At 52.9% G+C, this 27,867-nt stretch overlaps 1 protein-coding gene across 4 annotated transcripts in view; it reads right to left on the bottom strand.

Annotated features, from left to right (window-relative positions):
- GRB10 (growth factor receptor bound protein 10) overlaps positions 1-27,867 on the bottom strand; it is a 199,442-nt gene that overhangs the window by 48,273 nt on the left and 123,302 nt on the right. For all 4 annotated transcript variants that reach the window (XM_060304923.1, XM_030871324.3, XM_060304922.2 and 1 more), the window contains one exon: positions 26,568-26,709. In XM_060304923.1, the coding sequence (XP_060160906.1) occupies positions 26,568-26,709 (142 nt within the window). The remainder of the gene's footprint in view (positions 1-26,567; positions 26,710-27,867) is intronic.

Raw genomic sequence — 27,867 nt, 5'->3', positions numbered from 1 at the left:
GTTTCCCATCTCTCTCTCCAAGTCTTTTCCTGCCCAAATCATCCACAGCACCAGCTTTTAAACCTTCTTTTCAGCCCTGCTGCACTTTTCTTTAAACTCTCTCCCTCACTTCTCTGTTGCTCCGAGGCCATGCCCCCGAAGGTCTATATATAGTCCGAGTATTAAAATCTAAGATGTGCTTTGTCATATGGCCACGTCCCCGGCTTTCAGATCCCCAGAGCCGGCTGGGGGAGGGCCAGGAGGGGAAGCTGGGTCCGGGCTGCAGGCCTGCGACAGGGACAGACACAGAGGGACACAGGCTCCAGGAAAGGACCTCGAATCCTGCACTGTCCATGCTGCTCCTGGTCGCGCTGTCCAGCTACCTCCCCCAACTCACCAGGGCCAGCTGACCACAGGCAAAACAGGCCCCAAGACAGACAGACAGACAAGCAAGCCACCACACACCCCTGCAGTCTCACACTGGGAGCACGTCTGGAGCTCCAGGTGACAGTATCTGTAACGAATACACACGCACAAAGGAAGCTGTCCCCACTGCGCCTCTAGAGCCGGCAGCTCTGGAAGCAGCATTCTGCATTGTGCCCACTGGCCCTGCAGCCGGCTCCTGGGCGGTGCTGGGGCTCATTCTGGAAGCAAACGAGGGTTTCCATCTCAACCTTCAGCGCGACGGGCCTGGGCCGAAGGACGCCAGGGAGCAGGCTGAGGCCCGCAGGTCAGACGCTCGCCCATCCTGTGAGGGCGGGATGCAGAAGCGTCTCCCCTGTGAGCCGGCCGAGGCCTCCGCCCCACCGCTTCACAGTTCAGCCAGGAGATCAATACCAAGGGCACATATGCATCTGGGGTAAAACTTCCAGGGAACACACGGGTGGATCTGGGTCCTGCCAGGATCGGGGAGAACTCTGAGCGATCCGCAGTGCCAGCCCGGCCCAGCCCCTCCCTGGCTGTGACCCCAGTGATGGAAGGTGAACCATCACTCATGGCCCCCTTGGCCCAGGCGGGGCTTCAGGGGAGATGTTCTAGGATCAGACCCGCTGCAGTCCGGCCTCGTCACCGACTAGCCGTGGGAACGTGGCTTACTGGCCCAGCCTGTCTGTGCCTCACCCTTCTCATCTGTAAAATGGGGAATCTGTCAGCAGCATCTGCCTTACAGGGTCAGCCTGCCTTGGGCCAACGGGAGCCTCTCCTGAAAAGCTCCCAGCCACCTGTGCCTGCCTCCGGGGTGCCCTCGGACGGACCAAGGACCTGGGGACAAGGCAGGTTCCCACCGAAGGCCTGAGACCCAGCAGCGGCGGGTGGGGATGGCGGGATCCTGACAGCCACGACCGACTCAGGTGTGCGGTTCTGAGAAAGCAAACCCATGACGGGTAAGATGCACCGGGAGCAACTCAATTGGAAAAACCAACCACTGAAACTTCAACTTCTGTTTCTGCACCACAAAGGAAATTAAGTAGCTAATTGCTTTTAAAAATAAAACAATAATTTATTAAGAGTAACCTATACGGGAAAAGAATCTGAAAAAGAATAGATGCGGTGAGTCCCCTACATACGAGAGTTCCGTTCCAAGAGCACGTTCGTAAGTCCAATTTGTTCGTAATCTGTCCAACAGATTAGCCTAGGTACCCAACTAACACAGTCGGCTGTATAGTACTGTACTGTGGGTTTACAATACTTTTCACACAAATAATACATTAAAAAACACACAAAAAATAAAGAAAACACTTTTAATCTTACAGTACAGTACCTTGAAAAGTACAGTGGTACAGTACAACAGCTGGCACACAGGGGCTGGCATCGAGTGAACAGGCAAGAAGAGTTACCGACTGTAATCGTTAGAGAAATGCAAATCAAAACTACAATGAGGTATCATCTCACACCAGTCAGAATGGCCATCATCAAAAAATCTAGAAACAATAAATGCTGGAGAGGGTGTGGAGAAAAGGGAACACTGTTGCACTGCTGGTGGGAATGTAAATTGATACAGCCACTATGGAGAACAGTATGGAGGTTCCTTAAAAAACTACAAATAGAATTACCATATGACCCAGCAATCCCACTACTGGGCATATACCCTGAGAAAAACATAATTCAAAAAGAGTCATGTACCAAAATGTTCATTGCAGCTCTATTCACAATAGCCCAGAGATGGAAACAACCTAAGTGTCCATCATCGGATGAATGGATAAAGAAGATGTGGCACATATATACAATGGAATATTTGTAATGAGGTGGATAGACCTAGAGTCTGTCATACAGAGTGAAGTAAGTCAGAAAGAGAAAAACAAATACCGTATGCTAACACATATATATGGAATTTAAGGGGAAAAAATGTCATGAAGAACCTAGGGGTAAGACAGGAATAAAGACACAGACCTACTAGAGAATGGACTTGAGGATATGGGGAGGGGGAAGGGTGAGCTGTGACAGGGCGAGAGAGAGGCATGGACATATACACACTAACAAACGTAAGGTAGATAGCTAGTGGGAAGCAGCCGCATAGCACAGGGAGATCAGCTCGGTGCTTTGTGACCGCCTGGAGGGGTGGGATAGGGAGGGTGGGAGGGAGGGAGACGCAAGAGGGAAGAGATATGGGGACATATGTATATGTATAACTGATTCACTTTGTTATAAAGCAGAAACTAACACACCATTATAAAGCAATTATACCCCAATAAAGATGTTTAAAAAAAAAAGAAAAGAGTTACTGACTGGAGGAGGGAAAAGAGGTGGGAGATGGTAGAGCTGAAGGGTCGTCAGCAACAGGGGACGGAGGGCGAGCTGCAACTTCTCTCATGCCTGAGGTTCTGGTTCCTTGCTGGATTCAATTCTATCTACCCTCTTCAAAGAACGATCCAGTGGTATCTGGGTAGTAGCTCTGTTTTTCTCGTCATAGATGACACGGTAGCACTGGATTACATGCTGAACGGCTGCAATCTTTGCGTACCGTTCCACGTTTGGGTTCTGTGCCTCAAAAACTAACAGTGCCTCCTCAGATAAAGAAAATCCCCTGCCACTTCCTGCATCGTGAATCTCTTCGGTTCTGCAGTTACTTCTTCTTCCTCTTGTACCTCTTCGTCCTTTCTCTGGGCCTCCAATTCCATCAGGTCTTCATTAGTAACCTCCTCGTGTTGCACGGCAAGGAGTTCAATGAAGTCGTCCTCTTGCAGATCTAGCTTGAAATAAAGACACTGTACTACTGTACTCTGTTATACAGTACTACTGTACAGTAAGTACACGAAAGCACAACCCCCTGTGGAGGATGCATGCACGTGACAATGTATACCAGACACGTGAACTAACTTACATGACTGGATATGCAAATGCACACTCGCGTCTTTGAAAGCTCACAACCTGAAGGTTTGTATGTAGGGGACTTATGGTATATGTATGTGTATAACTGAATCACTTTGTTAGTACACCTGAAACTAACACAACATTGTAAATCAACTATACTCTAATATAAAATAAAAATTAAAAAAGAAACAGAGAAAAGAGCAAATCAATTTCAAGGCAACAGCCACTTCAATACTTATAAAATATGAGAACGTATGCCATCTGCATGGCATAATTCTGATTCTGAAATTTGTAATAAATTCCTTGACCATACTGCTTTTGTGGTATAAATGATAAAAAGAAAGAAACTTTGAATTAAAAAAGGAAGTAATATTAAAGAGGGCATAATTATGCCACCAGCCTGAGATCCTTTCGTTTCAGGGTTAGCAGGGGGAGGCAGGCTACCTAGCCCTCTGACTGGCTTGGCACCAGGGCCCGTCTTAAAAGCCCCGAAGTGGTAATAGAAGGTTCTGTCCTTCCTGGAGCTCTGTTGATGCCTTTTATGCATTCATCGTATGGAGAGGGAAGTAAGAGCCTAAATCTTGGCAAACGTGCAGGAAGGAGTTTAGGAACAGTTAGGGTTGAAGGTACGTCGTATCCACGGTCGTGGTCTCCAGCAGGCAGAGAGAGGTTGGGGCCTCCTCCCTGCTGTCACCCGCACTCCTGCTTCGGGCCCCGGACACTCCCTGCTGGGCACGTGCAGGCTCAGGATCTTGTCTGAATTCCACAGACTCTTGACTTTGGCTGAGATCAACCCGTGAAAACAGCAAATGGAGGATTCTCAGCCCTTTGCCCCAGACCTGTCCCAGGTGCAGGACGTCCCGGGGGGGACAACAGCCTCCAGGTGCCTGGGCTGAGCAGAGCAGAGGGCCCCCAACCCTGCAGAGAAACCCAGAGAGTCTGCAGGGTCTGAGCTGGGGCGTTCGAGCGGCTTTGTCTCAGTTCTTCATCTTCCAACTTACTTCTTAGTTCAAAAGCTCCCTGGGTCCTGTTTCAATGCATTTTTCTAAGTGAGGATGTAAGCTGGGCTTTTCAGTAACTCCCGAAGCCTCCTGTAAATGCTAGGGGTAAACACTTAGGAAGAAGCCAGGCTGTATCCAAGGGCCACGAGGGGGCGTCCACGGTGGGAGGGTCAATATTGAAAGGGAGGCACATGAAAAGATGTTCCACATGGCTAATTATTAGAGAAATAATTAAAACTACCATGAGGTACCACCTTCTACCAGTCAGAATGGCCATCATCAAAAAGTCTACAAATCATAAATGCTAGAAAGGATGTGGAGAAAAGGAAACCCTCCTACACTGTTGGTGGGAATGTAAATTGGTACAGCCATTATGGAGAACAGTACAAAGGTTCCTTAAGAAACTAAAAACAGAACTACCATATGAACCTGCAATCCCATTCCCAGGCATATATCTGGAGAAAAATGTGGTCCGAAAGGATACATGCACCCCAATGTTCATAGCAGCACTATTTACAACAGTCAAGTCATGGAAGCAACCTAGATGTCCAACGACAGATGAATGGATGAAGAAGATGTGGTACATATATACCATGGAACATTACTCAGCTATAAAAAAGAATGAAATAATGCCATTTGCAGCAACATGGATGGACCTAGAGATTGTCATACTAAGTGAAGTAAGCCAGACAGAGAAATACAAACACCATGTGATATCACTTATATATATGTGGAATCTAAAATATGACACAAGTGAACTTATCTACGAATCAGAAACAGACTCACAGACACAGAGAACTTATGGCTATCAAAGGGGAGAGGGAGGGGTGGATTAATTAGGAGTTTGGGATTAGCAGATACAAAGTACTATATATAAAGTAAACAACAAGGTCCTATTATATAGCACAGGGAACTATATTCTATGTTGTAATAAACCATAATGGAAAAGGATCTGAAAAAGGATACAACACACACACACACACACACACACACACACACACACATATGTAGAAGTGAATCAGTTCGGTGTATACCTGACACAACACAACACTGTGAATTAACTATACTTCAATAAAGAAAAAATATCAAAAGGGACTTGAGGACACAGTGGGAAAGGGGAAGCTGGGACGAAGTGAGAGAGTGGCATGGACATATATACACTACTAAATGTAAAATCGATAGCTAGTGGGAAGCAGCCGCATAGCACAGGGAGATCAGCTTGGTGCTTTGTGACCACCTAGAAGGGTGGGATAGGGAGGGTGGGAGGGAGACGCAAGAGGGAGGAGACATGGGGATATATGTATACGTATAACTGATTCACTTTGTTAGAAAACAGAAACTAACACACCATTGTAAAGCAATTTTACTCCAATAAATATGTAAATATATATACATATCGAGAGGGAGGCAAGGCTGTGGAAGACAGGACGTGGGAAGGGCTGAGGGGCTCCTGGTCCTGCTGGGGTCATGGGGAGGGAAAGCAGGAAAGCCAGCTGAGCCCAGGCACGTGGCGGGTACACCTCTGAGAGCCCAGTGGCCACACCAGGGCCCCAAGTTCACGCCCTCCAAGGCTGATGGAACCGTCTCCTGACCAGGCGCGGGGTGGAAGCCTCGGGACAGCAGAACAGCTCGCCCAGATGGAGGCGATGGGCCCACGGGGGCCCAGGTGTGAACCAGGGCATCTGCTGTTCGCCTTTCTGTCAGCAAGACGCTTCCCAGGAGCTACACGAGGCTGTTGGTTCTGGGGGCCCTGAAGCCCCCAGATGGGGCAGGCCGAGCGAGTATGCGTGAAATTAGATGCACTTCAGGCGAGGGCAGAACCAGGGCCGGGATGGGTTCATGGTAGTGAAAAGAAGGTAATTCTACCAATTTTTTTTCAGTTCTGGTCTAAATCAATGATGTTCTTTTGAGCCACAGGGAATGATAATTGAAGCGGCTACACGTAAGTACGTGGTTCTATTCACCTTGGCTAAGAATATCACTATCTTCCTGTTTCATTACAGGGACCCGAAGTGACTTAAAAGAAATAAGCATCTGAGTTACAATCGATTTATTTCATGTTTCAGAAAGAATTACTGATAAAAATATTTTAAGTCCTTGCAATCCTTTCCAAAGGAGTTAAGGTTCTAGAAAGGACTCACAAAGTAGTTCTTTAAAGCCAACCGCAGATCCGGAGCCCCTCTGCGGACACCCTCACCGCCTGGCACTCACGGGCAAGATCCAGGGCACACAGCCCGAATCAAACCCGAGCTGCTCAAGGGTACACAGGTATATTCGTTTTTTCTTACAGGTTTTCACTGTAACACGTTTGGAAAATGCCTAAGGGACCGAGGAAAGCACTTGACAATCACTGACGACTCCCAGATTTGCTGTTACAGTCCTGGAGTGTGCCCTTCCAGCACTTTCTTGCACAGGTGTTTATAAACAGATGCACTGACATGACTGGGCTCAGACGGCAGACGCGGTTTTGCAATCGGGCCGTGCAGCTTCACGTTACACCATAAACATCCACCGGGTCTTCATGTCTCTTTGGTGCTTTAGTGCCTGCGAGGGATTTCTTCACATGTCATGTTGTATCAACATGAACGTCATGCTGCCCGTCCGGAGGCTTCTAGACTTTCATTCTCCTCAAGTGCTCCCTGGCACACCTTTGTACATGAGCCTTGGTGGCTCGTGTGTGGGTTGAATTATTTTCTCAGGATAAATGGCCGGATGTCAACTTTCTTAAAGTGCCACCTCTAATAAGGGAAACGTTTCCAAGAATGGGGATGCCGGGTGTTTGGCAGAATGCGTGCTATTCCTTAAAACAGGATTTAAGGGGCACGGTGGACCTGCGGGCATCCTCTGAGTATCCCCAAACCTCCAGCCTCCCACTTAGCAAGAACTCACCAAGCACACTCTCTGTGCTGGCCCCAATCTCCCGGATGTCCACGGGTCCCCCCGACCACTGTCCAAGTGCATCAATTACGGAGCCCGTGAACCTGCCAGCCCTGGGGTCAAGCTCCTGCTCGCCACTCGCTGCACGAGTTACCCGCTCTGACCTTGGACAACCCTCAATCCCCAGCCTATGTGACAGGGAGGGACTGTCACATAGGCTGACGGTGAGTGTCACTCAGAGAAACGCATGCAAGTCCCGTCCCACGGCAAACACTCCACAGATGATCATTCCAGACACACTCGTCTCCTCCTTCTGCGGGCATCACGTGCCTAAAAGAACCCCCTCCCCATGCACTGCAGGACCACGACCCCTGCGGCGTCACCCAGGAAGAGGGAGCATTTGGCAGGAAGCTTCTGCTCCAAGACTTCTACGGGGCTTTTAGCTGTTTCTGGTCTTAGCATGGAGTTGAAAAGCCAGGTATTAGGAGTCTGCTTTGTGTTTCAAGCAGCTGAAGCCCCCAACGAGAGGCAGTGCCGGTCCTCAGGAAAAGAGGCCCCATCACGGCCTGCCCATCCTGGTGGGGTGGGGGCCGTGGAGAGCTGTCCGCCCACAGCAGGGGTTGACCAGATGATCCCTAAGAGGCCTGATAACTTGGGTCCGTCTACGGCTCTGCCGGTGGCAGGTGGCAGCTTCTGGTGGGCAGGTACCCCTGCAACGTGAATTCAGGCTGAAGCCTGCAGGGCAGCCCGGGCTGGGTCTTTCCATCCAGATAGAGCCCTCAGTGGGAGCAAACTCCCAAAGCCAAGCCCTTCCTGGGTTAGGCTTTGTCTTTTGGGCAATGTCTTCCAGGGGAACTCATGGAACTAGGGCTGCAAACGTGCAGTGTAAATGCAATTCCTGTTTGAATATGGAATTTCTTTAATGAGATTAAGGAATTGGGGGTCTCAACGGTATTAATGGTCCTGTTAAAAAAAAAAGTCAATCTTTTACAGAAACATACTAAAAAATTTATAGGTAAATGACATGATGGCTGGAATCTGCGTCAACAGAGTATACGGGGGGCGTGGCTTCACAGCTGTGGGGTCTGGCTGGGGGGCACGTGGTGTTCACCCCCCTATTCGACTTTTGTGCAGGCTCTAAATTCTTCATCAACAAAACCTAAACATGCCTTCAGACCCTTTAGCCTTGTGCTGCCAGAGGAAATAAAGCATATTTGAACCCTTTTCCTACCTAATCGGTTTGAAGAATTGAGCCCAGTACCCCTGGGTAGAGAAAACAGCACCCCTTCACTCGCTCGGTGGTTCCTGATGGGGGGTTAGGGTAGGGGTGGATTTTGCCCCCCGAGGGACATTTGGCAACGCCCGAGACATTTCTGCTTGTCACATCTGTGTGTGTGTGTGTGTGTGTGTGTGTGTGTGTGTGTGTCAGGGCACAAGACGGCTTCACATCAAAGGACTCCCCAGGCCCACACGTCAAACATGCTGAGTGCACAGCAAGGGGAATCTCGTGCTAGGAAGCGAGGTAGTACTTTGACGAGGATGTGTCACAAGGAAATAGGAACCAGCCCCACTGGGACACCGTGAGCGTCAAAGCGATGGCTGTAATAAGATAATAATGTGTCCTTACTGACAAATAAAAAACACACAGGTAAATAGCTGGGAGAGAAGGGCTGCTCTTCCTCGGTGCCCAAGGCCAACTCACAAATGCAGAACGAGAGTCGGAATCGCCAGGCAGGATCACCCATAGGTGACAGAAGCAGCCAGTGGAGTCGGAGGGAGGAAGCGTATCAACCTGGTTTCAAGTCACCTTCCTTTACAGTACTTTTTAATTACCAAGGGAATAATGGCAACTTCACAATGGAGAAACTTAGCAGACGTGGGTAATAAACATCAACATCGGTGATAATGGAGAAACCAACATCACAGCATCCTGAACTCCTGCCCCGAGAAGGACGCAGCTGTCTGTGGCCTCTCTGCCACGTACAACCTGATGGGGCCCCAAGGCAACTCCCCACCAACAAAGAGGGGGTTCCGGTAACCGCTTACGTGACAAAGGACGCGGAGCGGCCAGGAAGTACCCCCGTGTGAAAGGGAATTAGAGACGTTAAAACCAGTGCAGAGGGTGGTCCTGTGTTGGCTCACGAGCCAGAAAAAAAGAAGCCATAAAACACATTAGCAGGACAACTAATGAACTGTGAATAAGGTCTGGATCCCTGCAGGTCCTGATTTCGGAAACGGCTGTGTGCTACGCTCCCTGTAATGCACTAGTTATACACATGTGCATACAGATGTGTGTGTACATACACGCATATGGGACCAGGGAAAACAATTTAAAGTGGGGCAGCACGTTAGCCACTAGGGAATCCGAACAAAGGATCTATGACAGGTCTTTGTATTATTACTGCAACTGCTCTTATAGGTCCGAAGTTATTTCAACGTAAAAGTTTAAAGGACACATTGTGCAAAAATAATGGCACGTGGGTCCCCTCTGTCACTCGGCGTCTCACCGGTGTCCTATCACCCACAGAGGCGAGGTCACAAAGATGACATGAGGGGACTCTTGCTTGGTTGCTCTCTTCATCAGGAGGCCCCTCCTCCTTCTCCATTAAGCCTCTGTCTTCACTGTGCAGGACTCCTAAGATCCCAAATCCGCAGGCACCAGGCAGTTCAATCACGGTCGGGGTCAGTAAAATGTCCGAAACGCAAAGACGGCGTTTGGGGAGGTCAGGCCCACACAGGTGTGCAGCTGCCCCTGCCCGGGGAGGGCCCACGTGCGCGCCTGCACGCTGCGAGGTGGCTGCATGACGGGACCACCAGACAGGGCTGTGACACGGCACCCGCCTGCCACTGCCTGTCCCTCTGTCGTGTAACGGCAGGACAGGCCACCCGTCAAAGCCCTTCCCCCAGACCGTCTGAACCCCATCGAGTATCATGGGTCTGCCCTCAGGCCAATGTACTATCTTTATCTCAAACTGCCTGATGTATTTACTGGCATCCAGTTTCAGCGAATGTCTGGCTTGAGAGACGGGGGCAGGGAAGGTCTTACGGTTCTTTGGGGGCAGAGGGGCCTCCAGCCAGTGCCCACCCAGCCAACACAGGTGTCCCACCTGCTAAAGCCCCACCATTGTGCTGACGCTGTCAGGAGGGGCGGGGGGGGGGGCACAGTGCTGGATGCCAAGAACACAGGAAACCTGGGAAGACTGGCAGATTTACTGGAAGTTTAGAAGACAGTGAAATTCGAGGAGCTGAGAGAGTCCTGAGTGGCTAGATTACAAAAGGACAAGAACCTCCAGAGCTTCCTTTGGTTCCGGACAACGCAGAGAGTGAGCGCCATCGTACAAATCTCAGACGGGGCTGCCACATCGGGTTACCTTTTATTCAATTACAAGAGTCAAGAACAGGTATCTGTAGATAAAGTCTTTCACTCTCAAAATCCCGATTTTCCAAGATACATCTGCTAGGAATGCAGTTTATACTAATAACCTTTGTACTACCCATAACACCTTCTTTTTGGGAAAGTAAGCTTATCTACCATTATGGTGAGACATTCAATATAATTACAAAAATACTGATCACGATCAAGAGTTAGTGACAGGAATTACTGAGAATTCTCTTAAAAAGCAGAACATGTTCACTGGTATCAGTGAGCATCTCCGTTTGGTACATTTTCAGAACTAAAATCTAGCAACGGAAGCAAAACCCCTTGCTGAGGGCGACAGCTGGACCCTGAGCCTGCAGCGCCGTCTGTCTGTCGGATAAGCAGGGCTTCTCAGTTCTGCTCACATTAGACCACGGATCCGGAGGGGAGAAATGTAGGCCAAACACCACAGTCAGGCACAACTCCTCAAAAACTAGGAAAGCACAAGGTTCTACTAAGTGCGAGCTCAGAAAGTCCAACACCAAAAAGAGTAAGTACCTGAACGTGACAGCGCGCACCTTACCCCGCCTTCCGGCCGCTGGAGTCTCCAACTCAGAGGTTTCCAGGGCGACTCGTGAGCAAACGCCCTCTGCAAACCTCCCTGCGCGTCTGACCCTCTGCTCCCAGACGGGCTCAGTAAATACCTTACAGAGTTTCTAGAAGCTGCAGATACAGCCAATGAAAATGAATCTGCTTCATCACTGGGGGAGTGACTTTGCTGGCACTCGGGGGCCAGGGGAATGAGACACAAGACACCCATCCCGGGTTGCTCTGTTCCTCAAACGGGGGGTCAGCCAGGCTCCAGTGCCTCTACACTGTACTATATGGGGTACACGGCCCTTTGACGACAGTTGTAAAAAGGAACTTCATACACACACATACACAGCCATAAACACACAAATCCTTTAACCAGCAATTACAATGCTGAGAATCTATCTATCTATCTATCTATCTATCTATCTATCTATCTATCTGGTCTGTCTCTATCTACCTATCACCTATCTATCATCTATTATCTATTTATCTAGTCTATCTACCTATCACCTGTCTATCTATCATCTATTATCAATCTATCTATCTAGTCTATCTACCTATCACCTATCTATCTATCATCTATTATCTATCTATCTAGTCTGTCTCTATCTGCCTATCACCTATCTATCTATCACCTATGTATCTCTGCACCCAGCTCTCACCATTAAGTGACCAGAGACCTACGTACAAGAATGTCCATTTCAGCTTTGTTTACAATAAGAAAGAACTGCACACAATAACAGTGCGTGTCAAAAGATGGTTTGGCTAAACCAACTATGGTCCCCATGCGATGCAACACCATGAAGCTTTTGGGGAAAATGCGGTAACGCAGGTAAATTCTGGACAAGATAAGACGACGTCCGTCCACACCGCTCACGTCTGTAGAATGAGACAAGAGTTGGGAACTGAGAGAAAGGGAACCTTACTTTTTATCATAAACTTTCTTGTACTATTTAAGTTTCACTTTTTGCTTTTACTACGAGCATGTATTACTTTTTTCTTTCATTTATTCCTTTTATAATTTAAAACTATTTACTTTTTGTTTGTTTGGTCCCTGGTTGGCCACAGATGATGTGGTAAGAAGTCACGTTACTGCAATCCCTACTCTTATTTCCGCTTTCAGTGCCTACACTTTGCCAACTGTCGGGTCTTCCTGGCCGGACCAGCTTCCCTGGAAGGATGGGGATGAGGGGGAGGGACCGCTCCGGCGTGAACGCCTGTAGGGGAGGGAAGCCAGCCTCCAGTCTCTCGCTTCGGTGCAGGTCTTATCCCCCACGGAGGCGGAGGGCTCTGGGATAAACCAGAATAAAGACCCAAAGTCCAATCCTGGGTCTCAAGCACAGGGAGCTGCCACCGGCAGCTGAATTTTTATTAACAGTTTACGCCACCTAGAATTTATTTCAGTCTACGTGTACACAAACGGGGTGGCTTAACCAACGGAAGTGCAATGTCCCGCGGTTCTGGATGTGTTCAGTTCTGGACACCGGACATCAGAGACGAGGTGTCTGTGATCCCAGGGCTAGTCCCTTTCGAGAGCTGTGAGGGGGACTCCATCCTACGCCTCTCTCCCAGCTCCTGGGGGTCTGCTGGCTGTCCCTGGTGTATAAACATCACCCTGACCGCTGCCTGCACCTCCAGGGTTTTCTCCCTGTGTGGGTCCGAATGTCCCCTCTTTATAAGGACACCAGTCCTACCAGGTTGGCCCACCTACTCCAGCATGACTACATCTAAACGTAACAAATGACACCTGCAACTACTCCATTTCCAAACAGAGTCACAGTCTGAGGTCCTGGGGGCTTTGGGACTTCAACATCTGAATTGTAGAAGGGGGTATACAATTCAATCCATAACAACATGCAATAAAGTGTAAGACCCTAAGTCAGCTCTTCCTCCAACTAGCTGATACCTTGCAGCACAATGAATTAAATCATGATGTCCTGTTTATGATGCTCTGATGCTCGTAGGTGCTGGGGTCTCTCTCTGGGTACCTGATCCAGAGCACACAAGTCTCTGCTCTTAAATCAGCACCACGTGGCTTTCATGACAGCAGCTTTATAAGGTCAAAACCACCCTTTTGCAGGAGGAAGCCAGTCACACCCAGAGACCAAATCCAGACGGCCTCTTCGAGGTTCACATAAAACTCAACCTCTCAGCAGCCTGGGACCCACGGACGGCCCCTGGCTGCCCAAGACCCCAGGCCCTCTGAGGCTGTCCTAGCTCTGACTGCTTCACCTCAGGCTTCCGCGTGAGTCACCCCTTAGAGGGCCCCTGCCTACTCTGGACTCCGAGGTAGGAGTTCGGATTTCCAATTTTGTGAATCTTACGTGCACTCCTAGTTGCAGATCGGGGTTCTGGCTGATTTGGTGGCTAAGACAATATAAAACTAAATTAAAACCAACGCTCCACCTATGAAAGTAGACTAGTATCTAGGACAGAGAAAACAAGAGCACACAGCTGGCTAGTTCTGTAGACCTCTTTTAGGTACCTGAGACCTGGCCCTCTGGGCAGCGGGTCCCCAGGATGCCACCAGGGCCTCGGTCACTGCAGGTGCGTAGCTGTTCTGGTCTCTGACAGAAACAGTCCACCTACGGTAACAACTTCAGTGTCTACAGAAGCCGTTTGCATCATTAGGGGAACACAGTTCAAGGATGGAAATCGGGAGATCACATCAATACCCTACCATGAGCTGATTCAGGATCCCATCTGGGCCCACAGGCCGCCCTCAGCTGCTGGCTCTCCTTGGTCTCCGGCAGCTAGACAGGTCCTCCGATTTGGCTGTCCCTGTGGTTCTGTACTCTGGGGTCTTCTATGACCTCCACGCCTTTGAGGAGTCCTGACATTTGGCGGAAGGTCCTCGGTCCTGCTGGCGCCACAGAAGTGGGTCGTGTCCTTCTCGGGATGCCCCATTCTGGTGACGTCATCTGGGGACCCTTGCCTGGTAAGGTGACCCCTGCCAGTCTCTCCACAAGCCTGAGTTACTCCCTTGCCTTTGCTCTTCGAGCGGCTCCTGGGTCCTGGTGACAGGCCCCCTCCACACTTCAAGTATCTCCTGGGCGGCCCTGCCTCCTCTGAGTAGAGAATGGAATTCAGGCACTGAGACCCGAGGACAGGACAACATATTTTTAAACGAGGGAAGCAGAGCTTCAAGTTATCATAGGGACACGGAAGCTACAGGAGGGCAAGAAATCACCAAGCGCTGCTGATCTGCTCGAATCCATCCAGCACCCACAACCCAACCATCTCAGCTTCTGCTGTGTCCACATCCTACCTGGCTGTCCCCACGCCTGCCTGTCTAGCCCATAAAAATGCAACCTGTAGACTTTTTAAGGATTCGGGGGTGGGGGGTGGTTGAGGGAGGGAAGGGCTGGGAGTTTGGGATGAGCAGATGCAAACTATTACATACAGGATGGATAAACAACAAGGTCCTACTGTACAGCACAGGGAACTCTATTCAATATCCTGTGATAAACCCTAATGGAAAAGAATATGAAAAAGAATATATATACGTATATAGCTGAATCACTTTGCTGTACACCAGTAATGAACACAAAATTCTAAATCAACTGTACTTCAATTAAAAAAAAAAAAAGCAAAGGTGCCTTGCCTTCCTGTAGCGACGCGTGGCACAGTTAGCTCTGCAGAGAGATGGGTCCTCGCCAGACCTCCAGGTCCTGACCCCGGGGTCCCCACTCCACCCCGTGTCCTTCCTGACTGGCTTCCCTCCCTCTTTCTGGAACACTCTCTGCTTCCAACCCAACTAACAGCTCGTCATCCTCCAGTCCCGGCTGGTTGGCTGGCTGGTGCCTTTCCCGCAGCCGGAATGTCCCACGTCTGACCTGCTGGCGACTCCATGCCCCCGAGGACTGGCCGGCACTTGTCTCTCCCACCAGTTCCTGGGCCCCCGAGGGCAGTGTCCACATGGGGAAGCCGCTCAAATCGCACTGGGCAGCGGGCCCGTGAGATGGACACAGGCGGCGGAGGCTTGATTTCCTTGCTGGCCCCGTGCCGGGTACAGGGCGGGCGGTAGCCAGCCTCCAGGTGCGGGGTTTGGAGATGGGTTCTCGGGGCCCTGCCGGTCATTGTCACTCAGATGCTCCCTCCTGGGGCCATCCTCCCAGACTGGAGACCACGTGGGGGAGGTAAGGCGGGCTGTGCTGCAGGGCTGAGGAGACGGGGTACACCCGAGCCCAGGGGCCTGAGTCAGGACGGGATCACCTGACCCCGCTCTCCACACCTAGGTCCACGCAGTGATCCGCCCCCACAGCACTGCATGGGGACCAGCACAGGGAGCCTTCCTCACAGCACATGGACCAGAAGCGCCTCCTCCCCACTTCTGTGGGTGCTGCAAGACCACACACTGCGATCTATACTCCTGGGAAGTGCTGCGGAACAGCCAGAGACGGGCTAAGGCTGCCGCAGGGTCTGAAGGCCCAAGACGCGGCGTGTTCAACCACTGGGACAGGACAGGACGGACGGGACGGGACAGGATAGGACAGGACGGACGGGGCAGGACAGGACCGATAGGACAGGACAGGACAGGACAGGACGGACGGGACGGGACAGGACAGGACGGACAGAACAGGCGGTGCCTTCTTGTCCCTACCACAACCCTAGCCCCTGCGGTCCCTGCAGCCAGCAGCTGCCCACCTGCGTAGGGAGGGCCACCCCAGCTGGGGGACAGCAGGTTTCCAAAGCCAGGGTGTGCTGCCACGGGGGCCCCCAGGCCACTCTCACAGAGAGAGTGTGCGAGGCCGCCGGTGAGGGATCAGCGCTCAGAAGTTCTGAAACTCACGCGCCCTGAACCTGGTGATGAGAATAAAGTGGCCTTCGTGCACACACAGTGACACGCACGGGCTTTGGCTGGAAACCTGGCTTCCAGGAAAGCACTGAAAACGTGACAAGACCTACCTACCTCACAGTGGCTCCGGGAAGCGACACCCACAGCACAGCCAACTGGAACCACGCAGAGAGCCGGCCACGGCCAAGGGTCCGAGTGTGGCCCAAATACACACTCGTTAATAGTGTTTTCAGCAATTACGAGCGCTCTTTGCGAAGACCATGGAGAAGAGACACAGCAAACACTTGCAGGATATTCAACACATAAAAACATTTATATGGTTATGTCTGCTTTGATGTTAGCTTTTATGTACAGAATGGATAAATAAGAAGGTCCCACTGTAGAGCACAGGGAACTATAATCAATATCCTGTGATAAACCATAATGGAAAATAACATGAAAAAAAAAGAGGCAGGGACTGGAATGGAGATGGTACCGTCTGTCCCTGCCACTGACCGTGGTCTGCAGGAAGCCAGTGGCCCTAACATCCAAGGTCCCATCACAATAGCACTGCCGCCGCCTCGAAGTGGGGACATGCCCGCCGCGGGGCGGCTGCCACCCCCTGCCCTTCCCGTGGAGCTGCTACACTTCCATCTGTGTCTGTGCAGGGTTTCCTGATACGAATGAACCCCAAGAACCCAGGATTCCAGAAAGAGGGCAGCGAGAAATACTGCTGCTTTGCGATTCACGCATCTCCGCTGTGGGATTACGACGAGGAAGCTATTCTGGGGTGAGGAAAAAATAAACTGCACGCGTCATTAGCACTGGGTTCTAAAACAAATTTACCAGCAGAGGTTGTTCACTCAGAACCTTTCTAAACGGGGTCACGTCTGTGTTCTCTTTTCCTAGAAATGCCGAGACTTGGCCGCACAGCAGTGAAAGGAGGGGGTGTGGGTGGATGTTAACTGAATTCTCTCTCTGAAGACACTCAAAACGCCTTCACTTGGTTTCCTCCAGTGTTTCTCCCAATTTTTCTTTAAACATTTTTTATTACTCAAACTGCTTTTCCATCATGCTTCCTAAGACAGCGAGGTGAGAGCCCAAGAAAAGAAAGATAGAAAAGCTATGGAGAGAAAGAGAAGGCCAGACTCCATGCAGGCACCGGGCCACACAGGGGCTGCCCCATCGGGCCAGGGCATGGGCAGGCCAGCCGGGAGCAGTGCAGAGACACAGAAAGGCCACAGCCAGCAGCGGGGACACACGTGTGGAAGGTTCTAGTTAGCGTCCAGTGATGCTGGACAGGCACGGACTCGGGGACACGCGTGTGGAAGGTTCTAGTTAGTGTCCAGTGATGCTGGACAGGCACGGACTCGGGGACACGCGTGTGGAAGGTTCTAGTTAGCGTCCAGTGATGCTGGACAGGCACGGACTCGGGGACACGCGTGTGGAAGGTTCTAGTTAGCGTCCAGTGATGTTGGACAGGCACGGACTCGGGGACACGCGTGTGGAAGGTTCTAGTTAGCGTCCAGTGATGCTGGACAGGCACGGACTCGGGGACACGCGTGTGGAAGGTTCTAGTTAGCATCCAGTGATGCTGGACAGGCACGGACTCGGGGACATGCGTGTGGAAGGTTCTAGTTAGCGTCCAGTGATGCTGGACAGGCACGGACTCGGGGACACGCGTGTGGAAGGTTCTAGTTAGCATCCAGTGATGCTGGACAGGCACGGACTCGGGGACACGCGTGTGGAAGGTTCTAGTTAGCGTCCAGTGATGTTGGACAGGCACGGACTCGGGGACACGCGTGTGGAAGGTTCTAGTTAGCGTCCAGTGATGTTGGACAGGCACGGACTCAGCTTGGACCCAGCAGGTGGCAGGGATTTCACCAAAGCATGGAACCCCTTCAACCAAGACCCAAAGGTCCGACAGATGCTTTTCAACCTTGTGATTTCATGAAACACTTTATCTTAAACTGACAAAAAGTGACATATTTGGGACCACAGAATGGAAGCAAAGGCCCTCTGGGACCGTCCACAGGCTTTTACGAAAGCAAAGGTGTCCACGCTCCAAGCACATGACACCTTCTGCACAGGATGAACTGTGGTCCGTCGGAAATGAAGGTGTTTAATCATGTGCATTTATGTCGGAACCGTCAGGGAGGGTAATCGGGCCAAAAGTTCATTTTCCAGTTCTTCACCTTTTCCTAAAGACATTTCAAGTCAAAGCAACAGCAGATCAGTTGGCCAAGGGAACTCATTTTTCTTGATCCAGCAAACTAGGCAGCCCTTTCTGAGACTGCACACAGACCTCAATGGCCGTTTGCTCTGCCCGGCCCCTGATTCTGCAGCAGGACCTGATCACAGACGCCCACGCTGGTCAAGACACACACTTAGGTTTTTGGTAAAAGTATGGGGATTCTTCCCATGAAAGATATAGATAATGTAAGTGCCCACTTTTCCAGTACTCCTGACAGCTACAGATACCAAGAGACACTCAATGCTGTCACAGAGGATCCCAAGTTTAAAGAATTTATATTTAAAAAGATATGGGGCTTCCCTGGTGGTGCAGTGGTTGAGAGTCCGCCTGCCGATGCAGGGGACGCGGGTTTGTGCCCCGGTCCGGGAGGATCCCACATGCCGCGGAGCTGCTGGGCCCGTGAGTCATGGCCGCTGAGCCTGCACGTCTGGAGCCTGTGCTCCGCAATGGGAGAGGCCACAACAGTGAGAGGCCCACGTACCACACACACAGAAAAAGATATGAATAGTCCAGAGAAACACTAGTGGCTGGGATTTCACAGCAGGTTCCTGAGAGAATCTCCTGTTTCATTTTTAGCTAATCATGCAGCCTGCAGGTCACAGCTACCTACCTGGACTGCATCCCTTGTTCGGATAAAACAGATGCAGGAAGACAGTTACCTTGGAGCTTTGCAATTCGCAGAGGGCTCTTAAACACCTCAGTTTCAGCAGTACTCCCAGAGAAATCTGAGGGGATGGTCTTCGCCATTTAAAAATGATCTAGGACGATTCAGCATCCTTCCCCAAAGTGGGTTCCGTGGGAAGCCTGCCATATTCAAAGTGGCTCTGCGATCATCAACATCTGATAAGCTCTAGGCTGACTCGAGTTGGCCTATGACATAGCTTTTCTTCCCTGTAGCGTTCCTCGAATCCTCCAAAACCCAATATGAAATGTGAAATTCCAAGAAGGTGACAAGGGGTGCAAAAGGCCCCTAACTTCCGGCATGTTTCTCCTCACAAGTCAGGTGACCGGGATTCTAGAAAGTGCAAGGTGAGAAGTGCAGGCGCAGAGCTGTCAGCTGGGCAACGAGGCGCGAAGCAGGGAAGGCCAGCCACCGCTCAGAGGCAGAAGAACCAGGAGAGAGCCTAGCTGACCGGAAGGGACCCGGCACAGCGGCCATGCCGTTCAGACCTAGGCTGGTGCTCAAGGACACGGCCACGTGGCCACGGAGCTGGGCCACACTCGGGGCTCCTCAGAGGGTCTCTGGTTCCATCTCCAAGGCCGAGCGAACCCACCGTGTTCGCTTGGCGGACTCCCAACCACTGCGCCACCAGGGAAGCCCGATGCTCTTTCTTTTTTTAACCAGCCCTCCCCTCCCTCTTTCTCTGCATCTCTGCACCTTTGCTTTCTCTGCTTCCTCCAGGTGTGCATCTGTCTGGGGGCGGGTGGGGGGGTGCTGGCTCAGGGACCAGCCTATGGGATGGCTGCCTGTGGATAAGCGCACAAGTTGGGCCTAGCCAGCTGTGGCTGTGGAAAGAGGATCAGGTCCCAGGACACAGAGGGAGGCTGCCCTCCCCGGGGTCTCTGTCCCTAGACTGTCCTTAGGCAAAATTCATTTCCTGGGCTTCCCTGGTGGCGCAGTGGTTGAGTCCGTCTGCCGATGCAGGGGACGCAGGTTCATGCCCCGGTCTGGGAAGATCCCACATGCCGCGGAGCGGCTGGGCCCGTGAGCCATGGCTGCTGAGCCTGCGCTCTGCAACGGGAGAGGCCGCAACGGTGAGAGGCCCGCGTAACGCCAAAAAAAAAAAAAAAAAAATTCATTTCCTTACAATTAAAGTCAACTGGACCTTTTATTTCTTGCAGCCAAACGCATCCTGAAAGAGCCAGTGAAGCAGAAGTCCCTGATTTGCCCTGGGGTACCCCACGAATCCTGGCCACCCATCTGCCTTGGGGTACCCCACGAATCCTGGCTGCACATCTGCCCTGGGGTACCCCACGAATCCTGGCCCCCCACCTGCCCTGGGGTACCCCACGAACCCTGGCCCCCCATCTGCCCTGGGGTACCCCACGAACCCTGGCCCCCCACCTGCCCTGGGGTACCCCATGAATCCTGGCCCCCCACCTGCCCTGGGGTACCCCACGAACCCTGGCCCCCCATCTGCCCTGGGGGAGCCCACGAATCCTGGCCTCCCATCTGCCCTGGGGTACCCCACGAATCCTGGCCCCCCAACTTTCCTGGGGTACCCCACGAATCCTGGCCCCCCATCTGCTCTGGGGTACCCCACGAATCCTGGCCCCCCATCTGCCCTGGGGTACCCCACGAATCCTAACCCCCATCTGCCCTGGGGTACCCCACGAATCCTGGCCCATTTTCCCTGGGGTACCCCACAAATCCTGGCGGCTGGTGGTGCTGTTTCCGAGGTGTCAGAGCTGCGGGGTGTGGCCGCCCTGTTCCTTCCCCATCGCTGGCTGGCGTTTCCAGAGGCCACAGAGCCAGCCCTCCTCAGCCCACCCAGTCCCGGGCAGTCCCAGGCACGGTGCTGCCTCCAGGCCGGCACACCGAGGAGGGACAGCAGCCTCCCACGGGACACCAGGGCCTCTCTGAGAGGCTGTCACCTCCCACGGCGGTCACCAACAAGGGGCTCCTGCTTGGTGGATTAAGAGCTTCCAGACCATCCGCCCTCCACAGGATAAAGGGCTACTCAGAACCACGTGTCGAGCTCCCGCCACTTCGCATACAAAAGCATCCTTCCCCACAGCAAACGCCAGTCTGCAGTGCGCCAGTCTGCACTGTGGAGAGCAGCTTCCGCCCTCGCAAGAGGCCCAGTAGTCTGGGGTCTCCTCCAAGCCCAGTGGGTGCAGCGCTGGGGCCCTGCAAGGGACAGGGAGGACCCCGGGGACTGTGGACTCATCCAGGCCAAGTTCATGTCCTGCCTCCGCACCTGCCAAAGTATTGCAGCTGCTGGGCCGTGGTTTCGCCCATGGAAACAGTCTCCTCCTTGCCGTGTGTAGAAATGCTGTGACACTGACCACCATGAGACAGATGCTAAACATCCCAGGACCTTCCCAATGGGCTCAGGAACTGCATGTGACCCCTCTCAACATCAGCCGGTTCACAGGCAGCCTCTGCTTGTCCGCGCTGGAAGGGAGGGAAGGCATTCCTCATGCTTTCTGGTGACCCCCTTCCAGACACACGAGTTGCCCCTCAGAGGATCTGACCCAGCCTCTGCCACGTCACAGGTTCCCTCCACAGTACACATTCATCCTGATTCATCACTTTTGCACGTGTGTGTTTACACAAAGTGTTTCTCTGAAAGGTCACCTGCTGTCCCCACTCCGAGGGTGAGGGTGAAAGACAAGAGCTGGGGTCTGTCTCCAAGGCCGACGGGAGAGGCTGCACCCATACAGCCCGGAGGGGCGGGGTTGCCGGGGGACGCTCAGGTCCAAGGCTGCTGGGACTCCTACAGGGCCACCTGGGGCAGCCCACTCCCCACAGGGGCCTAGACGAGGCCGCGCACGTGGCTGACGGAGAGCCCTGTGATCCCCGTCCCTGGCCCATCCTCGTCCATCTTCCTCCACATCTGGTCCCTCCACTTGGGGTGGGGCGGCTCCTATGTTGCGGGTCCTCCTTGTCACAGGACAGCGGCCTCTGAGACACAGCATAGCAAAGCTGCTAACTCAGGAAACCTTCTGTTGCAACAGAGGTCAGACCTGCTTTTCTGCAAAGACCACCTTGAACTTTTGACTCAAAACCCATTTTATTTTATTTATTTATTTATTTTTTGCCGTACGCGGGCCTCTCACTGCTGTGCCCTCTGCCATCGCGGAGCACAGTCTCCGGACACGCAGGCTCAGCGGCCATGGCTCACGGGCCCAGCCACTCCGCGGCATGTGGGATCTTCCTGGACCAGGGCACGAACCCATGTCCCCTGCATCGGCAGGCGGACTCTCAACCACTGCGCTACCAGGGAAGCTCTCAAAACCCATTTTTTAATCAAAGCAGCCCTTCTCTCTCCACGAGCGGCCCCGGCACCGTCTTCCCAGCTGCATATGCACAGCATCGTTTTTTAAACCCTATTTAACATAATCCTTTCCAGACCTGGACTGACATTCCAGCTTGTGGAGCCCTTTCTGCACATCAGCTCCTGTAAGCCATCCCTGAGTGCCCCCCACGTGCCAGGCCTGGGGGACCACAGCCTGTGGGTCCACCTGAGTCCAGGCAATGTGCCAGGTGGGCATTAAAGATCCCAGCGGATCCGACGCACGCTTAGCAACACACGAAGAAAGACTAAGGTCCTCTGGGTCCACCAAGGCACCACGAGCCACGGGACCCTCATCACAGAAGCCACCAGCACCACGGGGACTGTGGGATGAGGTTCGGGGAAGACGCTCCGTCCCACGGCTCAGAAATCTTTGCTGGAACCATCATCGCCGTCCACCTGACAGCCGGTCTTTTCCAAATGAGTCACAAAGGACTTAAAAATGCCTCGGTGATTTCTCCCACCAACACTCTCTTTCCTGATGCTAATTTAATTTCACTCCCCTCTAGAGGTAAGAAAGTTATCACTCAGAAAGAAGTAGTTAGGTGTCTGCATTTCTGGTAAATCAGTGATGCGATGTTATTAAACTAAATCACTAGATAAATGATACGCCATCACATAAATGATGGAATGATGCTTGTCAAAGACCTGGACCTGCAGATAAGACGCACTCATCTGTTTGTGATAACCCAGGAAGACTGGTAGGCGCCTGCAGACACTATGCAAAATTGTCCAGCCACTGTTCCCAGACTCTCATGGGCAAAGTGGGCGGTTTCTTCTGACACAGCGCACACATCATTCCCGCCATGAATGAACAGGTTCGTGCTCTCGCGCTTTACTGGCAAAGCCCCAGTGCAACCCAAGCTCCATGCGATCGACAGACTCTGGTTTAAAAATATTATCAAATGAACCAAATGTGGTTGTTTTAAAATTCATATAACACAATAAAAGAAACAGGAAACCCAAGAAGCCTGTGTCTAAGAGAGAGACCCTCGGACCTCACACAAGGCCAGTGACCACCCACCCCTCCAGGGGGACCCACGCAGGAGGAGGCATCACTGGGTTTGGGGCCCCAGTGACTTCCGAGGAGGGTCAGACTCGCCAGGCTATGACTGACAGGCCCGCGGGGGTCGGACATGTAAGCAGGGGCTGGGTGGGTGCCACAGGTGACAGCCGGGGCCCACACGGTGGCAGAGGCAGGACCCCAGCTCCAGGGGTGGGGGGATGCAGAGTGCAGGAGGCCTGAGAAGGTCAAGGGAAAGGTGGGCAAAAGTCACCACAGTGTCCCCCACACTGGGTATAAGCTGGAGAACCAGGATGCTTGTACGAAACTCAGCTATTCCCACCCCATGGCCCGGGCTCCCATAATATAAGAACTCAGGCTCGTGGCTCAAACAGACGCTTACTTCTCATGGTTCTGGAGGCCGGGAGTCCAGGGTCAAAGTCCCACAGGGTCAGGTTCTGGAGAGGACCCTTGCTGGCTTGTCTGCAGCCGTGTTCCTGCTGTGTCCTCATGGGTGTGGAGCAGCTTTGGTCTCTTCTGAGGGCACTAATCCCACCACGGGGGCCCCACCCCATCACCCCATTTAAACCCAGCCACCTCCCTAGGCCCGAACCTAGGGCCATCAAAGTGGGGTCAGGGCTTGAACAGAGGGATTCTCCGGGGACACAGGCGTGCAGCCCACAGGTCACCCAGACCACACCGACTTGGTAGGCTCAGATGAGCGCAGGATGCCTCTCCCATAGCATTTGGCAAGGACATGGCCACAGGGTGGACACAAAGCCAGGGCAGACTTGGCATGGCCTGCCCAGAGGCACCTGCACCCTCTGGATGCCTCACGTGCAGGACGCGGGAAGCCAGATGGCTCCGTCACATCACATCACAACGGCTGCAGACTCACACCTGCCCACCCCTGCTCACACCTGCCGACTCCTGCCCACCCCTGTTCACCCCTGCCCACACCTGCCCGTGCCTGACCACATCTGCCCACTGAGCAGCTATCAAGTGGTCACAGAGAAGGAAAGCCAGAGCACAGTGGAGGAGGCCCTGACTCATCTGAGGGGTATCTAGACCACTTTGGGCAACAAGGGTTCTTCCTTTCGAGTGGCTGCTTGAATCGTTCACTCCTTCCACCGCCCCGACTAGTGAATACAGAGGCTTGCGATGCCCCCCTGTGCCCAGCTCCTTCCAGACGGCTTATGCTTTCCTCTTTCCCACTTGACCTGGTCCTTCCAGGGCACGAGGTGGCATTAGGTGGGCCCACGTGTCCAGCACACTGTGTCCATGTTTATTCCCTGTCAGAGCTCCTGACTGACACTGATCCCACTGCTTCCTCTGACTTTGCAGGAAGAGAAGGAGAGCAGGTTTTCCTGCCCTCAGGTAAGTGGCAAAGGAGGGGCCCCCGCCCCCATCACGGGCACTGAGCCCGGGCGGGCAGCTTGAGGCTGCCAGGCATCGCCACTGGCAGCACCAACAAAACACGCATTCAGGAGTTCAGAACCCAGTGTGGTCAAGAGACATCCCTTTGAGCCAGTTAGCAAACAACGAAAGCCACCATGTTTCTACGCGTAGGGCTAAGTGTGGAACATCTTTCCTGGTCGCTGGCCCCAGAGGGTGGAGGAATCTTGGTGACAGAAATTCAGGCACCAAATGCAACATTCTTGTGGGGGAACTGACTCTGATCCCAAGAAAAACAGCAGGCAAAATCCCTGGGTTTCCTGATTCTGCTTATAGAGTTGTACAGTCCACGGGGTGGAGGCCGGTTTTCTTGCCAGCCGCTGCGAGAGCCAGATAATATTTTCATGGTCTTATTTTAGGACGGGTAATGTTGTAAACAACCTCAGTGCCCAACCCACAGACAGCTTGTCTAGACCCTTATTTGAAGCAGAAGGTCACCAGGCAGGCAGACATCCCAGATGGACTTCAGGCATGTGATGAGGGCTGCAGCCCGGCAGGCACTGGCCGCGGAAAGGGACCCTGACCTCACCTCTGAGTGCTGACACGGGGACGGCGCAGCCCGCTCGCGAGGCATGAGGTCAGAAGGCAGCAGCTCTCGGGAGTGGGCAAGCCTCGGGAGAAACGACTCCCTCATAAGAGTGCAGACCCCGCACGCTGCAGGGGACGGGTATGCAGAGAAAGAGGATGTACTTGAGGACAAGGGTGGAAAAGTGCAGAGGAGACTGGCTCCACCAGAAAAGGCAAAGAGGCTCCTGAAACACACTCACTGAAAAGAGAACATCAAGGGCCCAGGAAGACCTAGCTTAGTGGCTAAGGCCAGCGGTGCCAGACCCTGGTGTCAGGTGCTGCCCAGCTCCACCGCCCACACCGGGGCCCCACCAGCTCCACTGCCCACACCGGGGCCCCACCAGCTCCACCGCCCACACCGGGGCCCCACCAGCTCCACCGCCCACACCGGGGCCCCACCAGCTCCACCGCCCACGCCGGGGCCCCACCAGCTCCACCGCTCACACCGGGGCCCCACCAGCTCCACCGCCCACACCGGGGCCCCACCAGCTCCACCGCTCACAGCTGGGCCTCAGTTTCCCAAATGCAGACTCGATGTACCATCTGCACCTAACTCTCAGGTTTGTTTTGAGAGTAAATGTTATTTATATACATAAACATATAAACCACACAGAATGTTGTTTTCTCCATCTTTGTTGTTATTATTCTTGTTGTTAGTGTTAGCGCTATACCCCACTGTGGAACATCACCGGGTCCCCCTCCCAAGCCTGCAGCCCACCCTGGGCCAGGCCCTGCCAGCCAGGAGGGACGGACCTGCCAGCCCACCCTTCCGACAAGGTGACGACTGGCGATGTGACCACGGATGACTTCCTGAAGCTCTGCCTGTCTCCTCCGCTGGGGACACCGTGTGTATCACAGGCACCTCACAGTCTTACTTTAAGGCAGAAACTGCTGGTTTAGTTGGCTGTCACCTTCTGGGTCAAGTCAAAATCCTTCTGCCCTGAGCACATCCTATTCAAAGCCAGGAATGTTACAAACTGTTCAATTACCCTCTAGTCCAGGTGCCCGGGAACGTCCAGGTTTAATGCCTCATTGATCCAGACGAAGATGATGGTGGTGACATTTTTTTCAGAGAACCTAAAATTCATCTTTCAGCATCAAATCATCAGTACTATTATTCTTTTACCATTTTTATAAAACTCTTTCTATAACATATAAACATCTCAAACATCCTAAATGTTGTTCCTAAATCATTCCTAAGTGGCACTTTGGCCAGGAAAGTAAAAAGCCTCGCCCGGCAACAAGCCTGGTAGCAACAGGAGAAGAGCAAAGAGAAAAGATCCCAGTTTCCCTCCCTTCCCAGAGCCATGAGCCAGCTCGTCGGTCCTAACTCCGCACGCGAGCAGCCTGGCGTTCCAACCAGGGGTGGCTCACCTGCTTCGCAGCAGCTGGGCCGGGAGGTACGGAGCCCGGCGTGAGCGCAGGGGGGCTCCCGGGGCCGCAGAGCTCGGGGAAGGGGTTGGGGATGGCCGGCAGAGACGACGTCCTCAACTGCTGGTCCCCCTGGTGCAGGCGCCTGCAGGAGAGACAATGCCCGTCAGAAGCTGCCGTCCGCTCAGGACCCAGGGGTCCCACGACTGGGAACCTGCCTGGAACCCCGAGGGAGGGATTTGGACGAATGTTTGAACACCTGTGTCCACACCGCACTGCTCACAACCGTCAAAAGGTGGGAGCAACCAATGGCCCACTGTCCCAGGAACAATGACACCACGTGGTGTAAACGTGCAGCGGGGCATCACTCAGCCGGCACAGGGAAGGGGAGTCTGACACGAGCTACCACACGGATGAACCGTGAGGACGGCACTGCAGCGAGGCACCTGGAGCAGTCACATCCAGACAGAAACAGAGTGGAGGGCCAGGGGTCGGGGCCAGGGGGTCACTGTCCAGTGGGGACAGGGTTTCAGATGTGCAAGGTGTGCAAGTCCTGCAGGTGTAAGACACAGAGGAAAGAGAGGAGGGCACTTCCTGTAACCGCTGGGCCACGCGCCCAGGAGCTTACGTGGACTGTTAACAGACTCCACTCCGCCGTGATCGCCTCCTGGTGACAGAAAGCCCGGGGGACGCAGGAGTCCTTTGTCACACAGAGCGAGAGGGGAGGAGGTGCAGCCATGCTCATCGTCAGGACCTCCCGGCCCCAAAGTACTGCTAAGCAGTGACTCACCGGAGACTGTTTTACTTTCTTCTGAATTACCGCGCGAGAGGCTGACTTTCTGCTATCCTAGCTTCACAGAAGTTCACAAGCTTCTCTCTCTAGGAGGCAGTCTTGAGCATTTTAAAAGTCCTCTTTTTTAGGGCAGTGAAATGACTCCATACAATACTACGAGGCTGGACCCACGTCATCACACGTTTGTCCAAACCACAGAATACACACCATCACAAGCCAGCCCCCGTGTGAAGCAGGGGCTCTGGGCGTTAACGATGGTGCTAAGGGTCATCGGTTACAAGGGGGCCGCCCCGCTGGGGATGCTGAGGGAGGGGGCTGAGTGTATGCTGAGGGGAATGGGAGCACGGGGGAAACCTCCGCAGCTGCCTCTCGATTTTGCTATGAAACCAAAACGGCTCTTAAAAATAAAATCTTAAAAAAAAAAAAGGTGCTAATTGAAAGAGGCCAGACACAGAAGGTCACATATGGTATGATTCCATCTGTCAGAGATATCCAGACCAGATCAATCCA

The sequence above is a fragment of the Globicephala melas genome, chromosome 9 (assembly GCF_963455315.2).
Source record: "Globicephala melas chromosome 9, mGloMel1.2, whole genome shotgun sequence".
Classification (NCBI taxonomy): domain Eukaryota; kingdom Metazoa; phylum Chordata; class Mammalia; order Artiodactyla; family Delphinidae; genus Globicephala; species Globicephala melas.
This window is presented reverse-complemented; position numbering and strand designations above follow the sequence as displayed.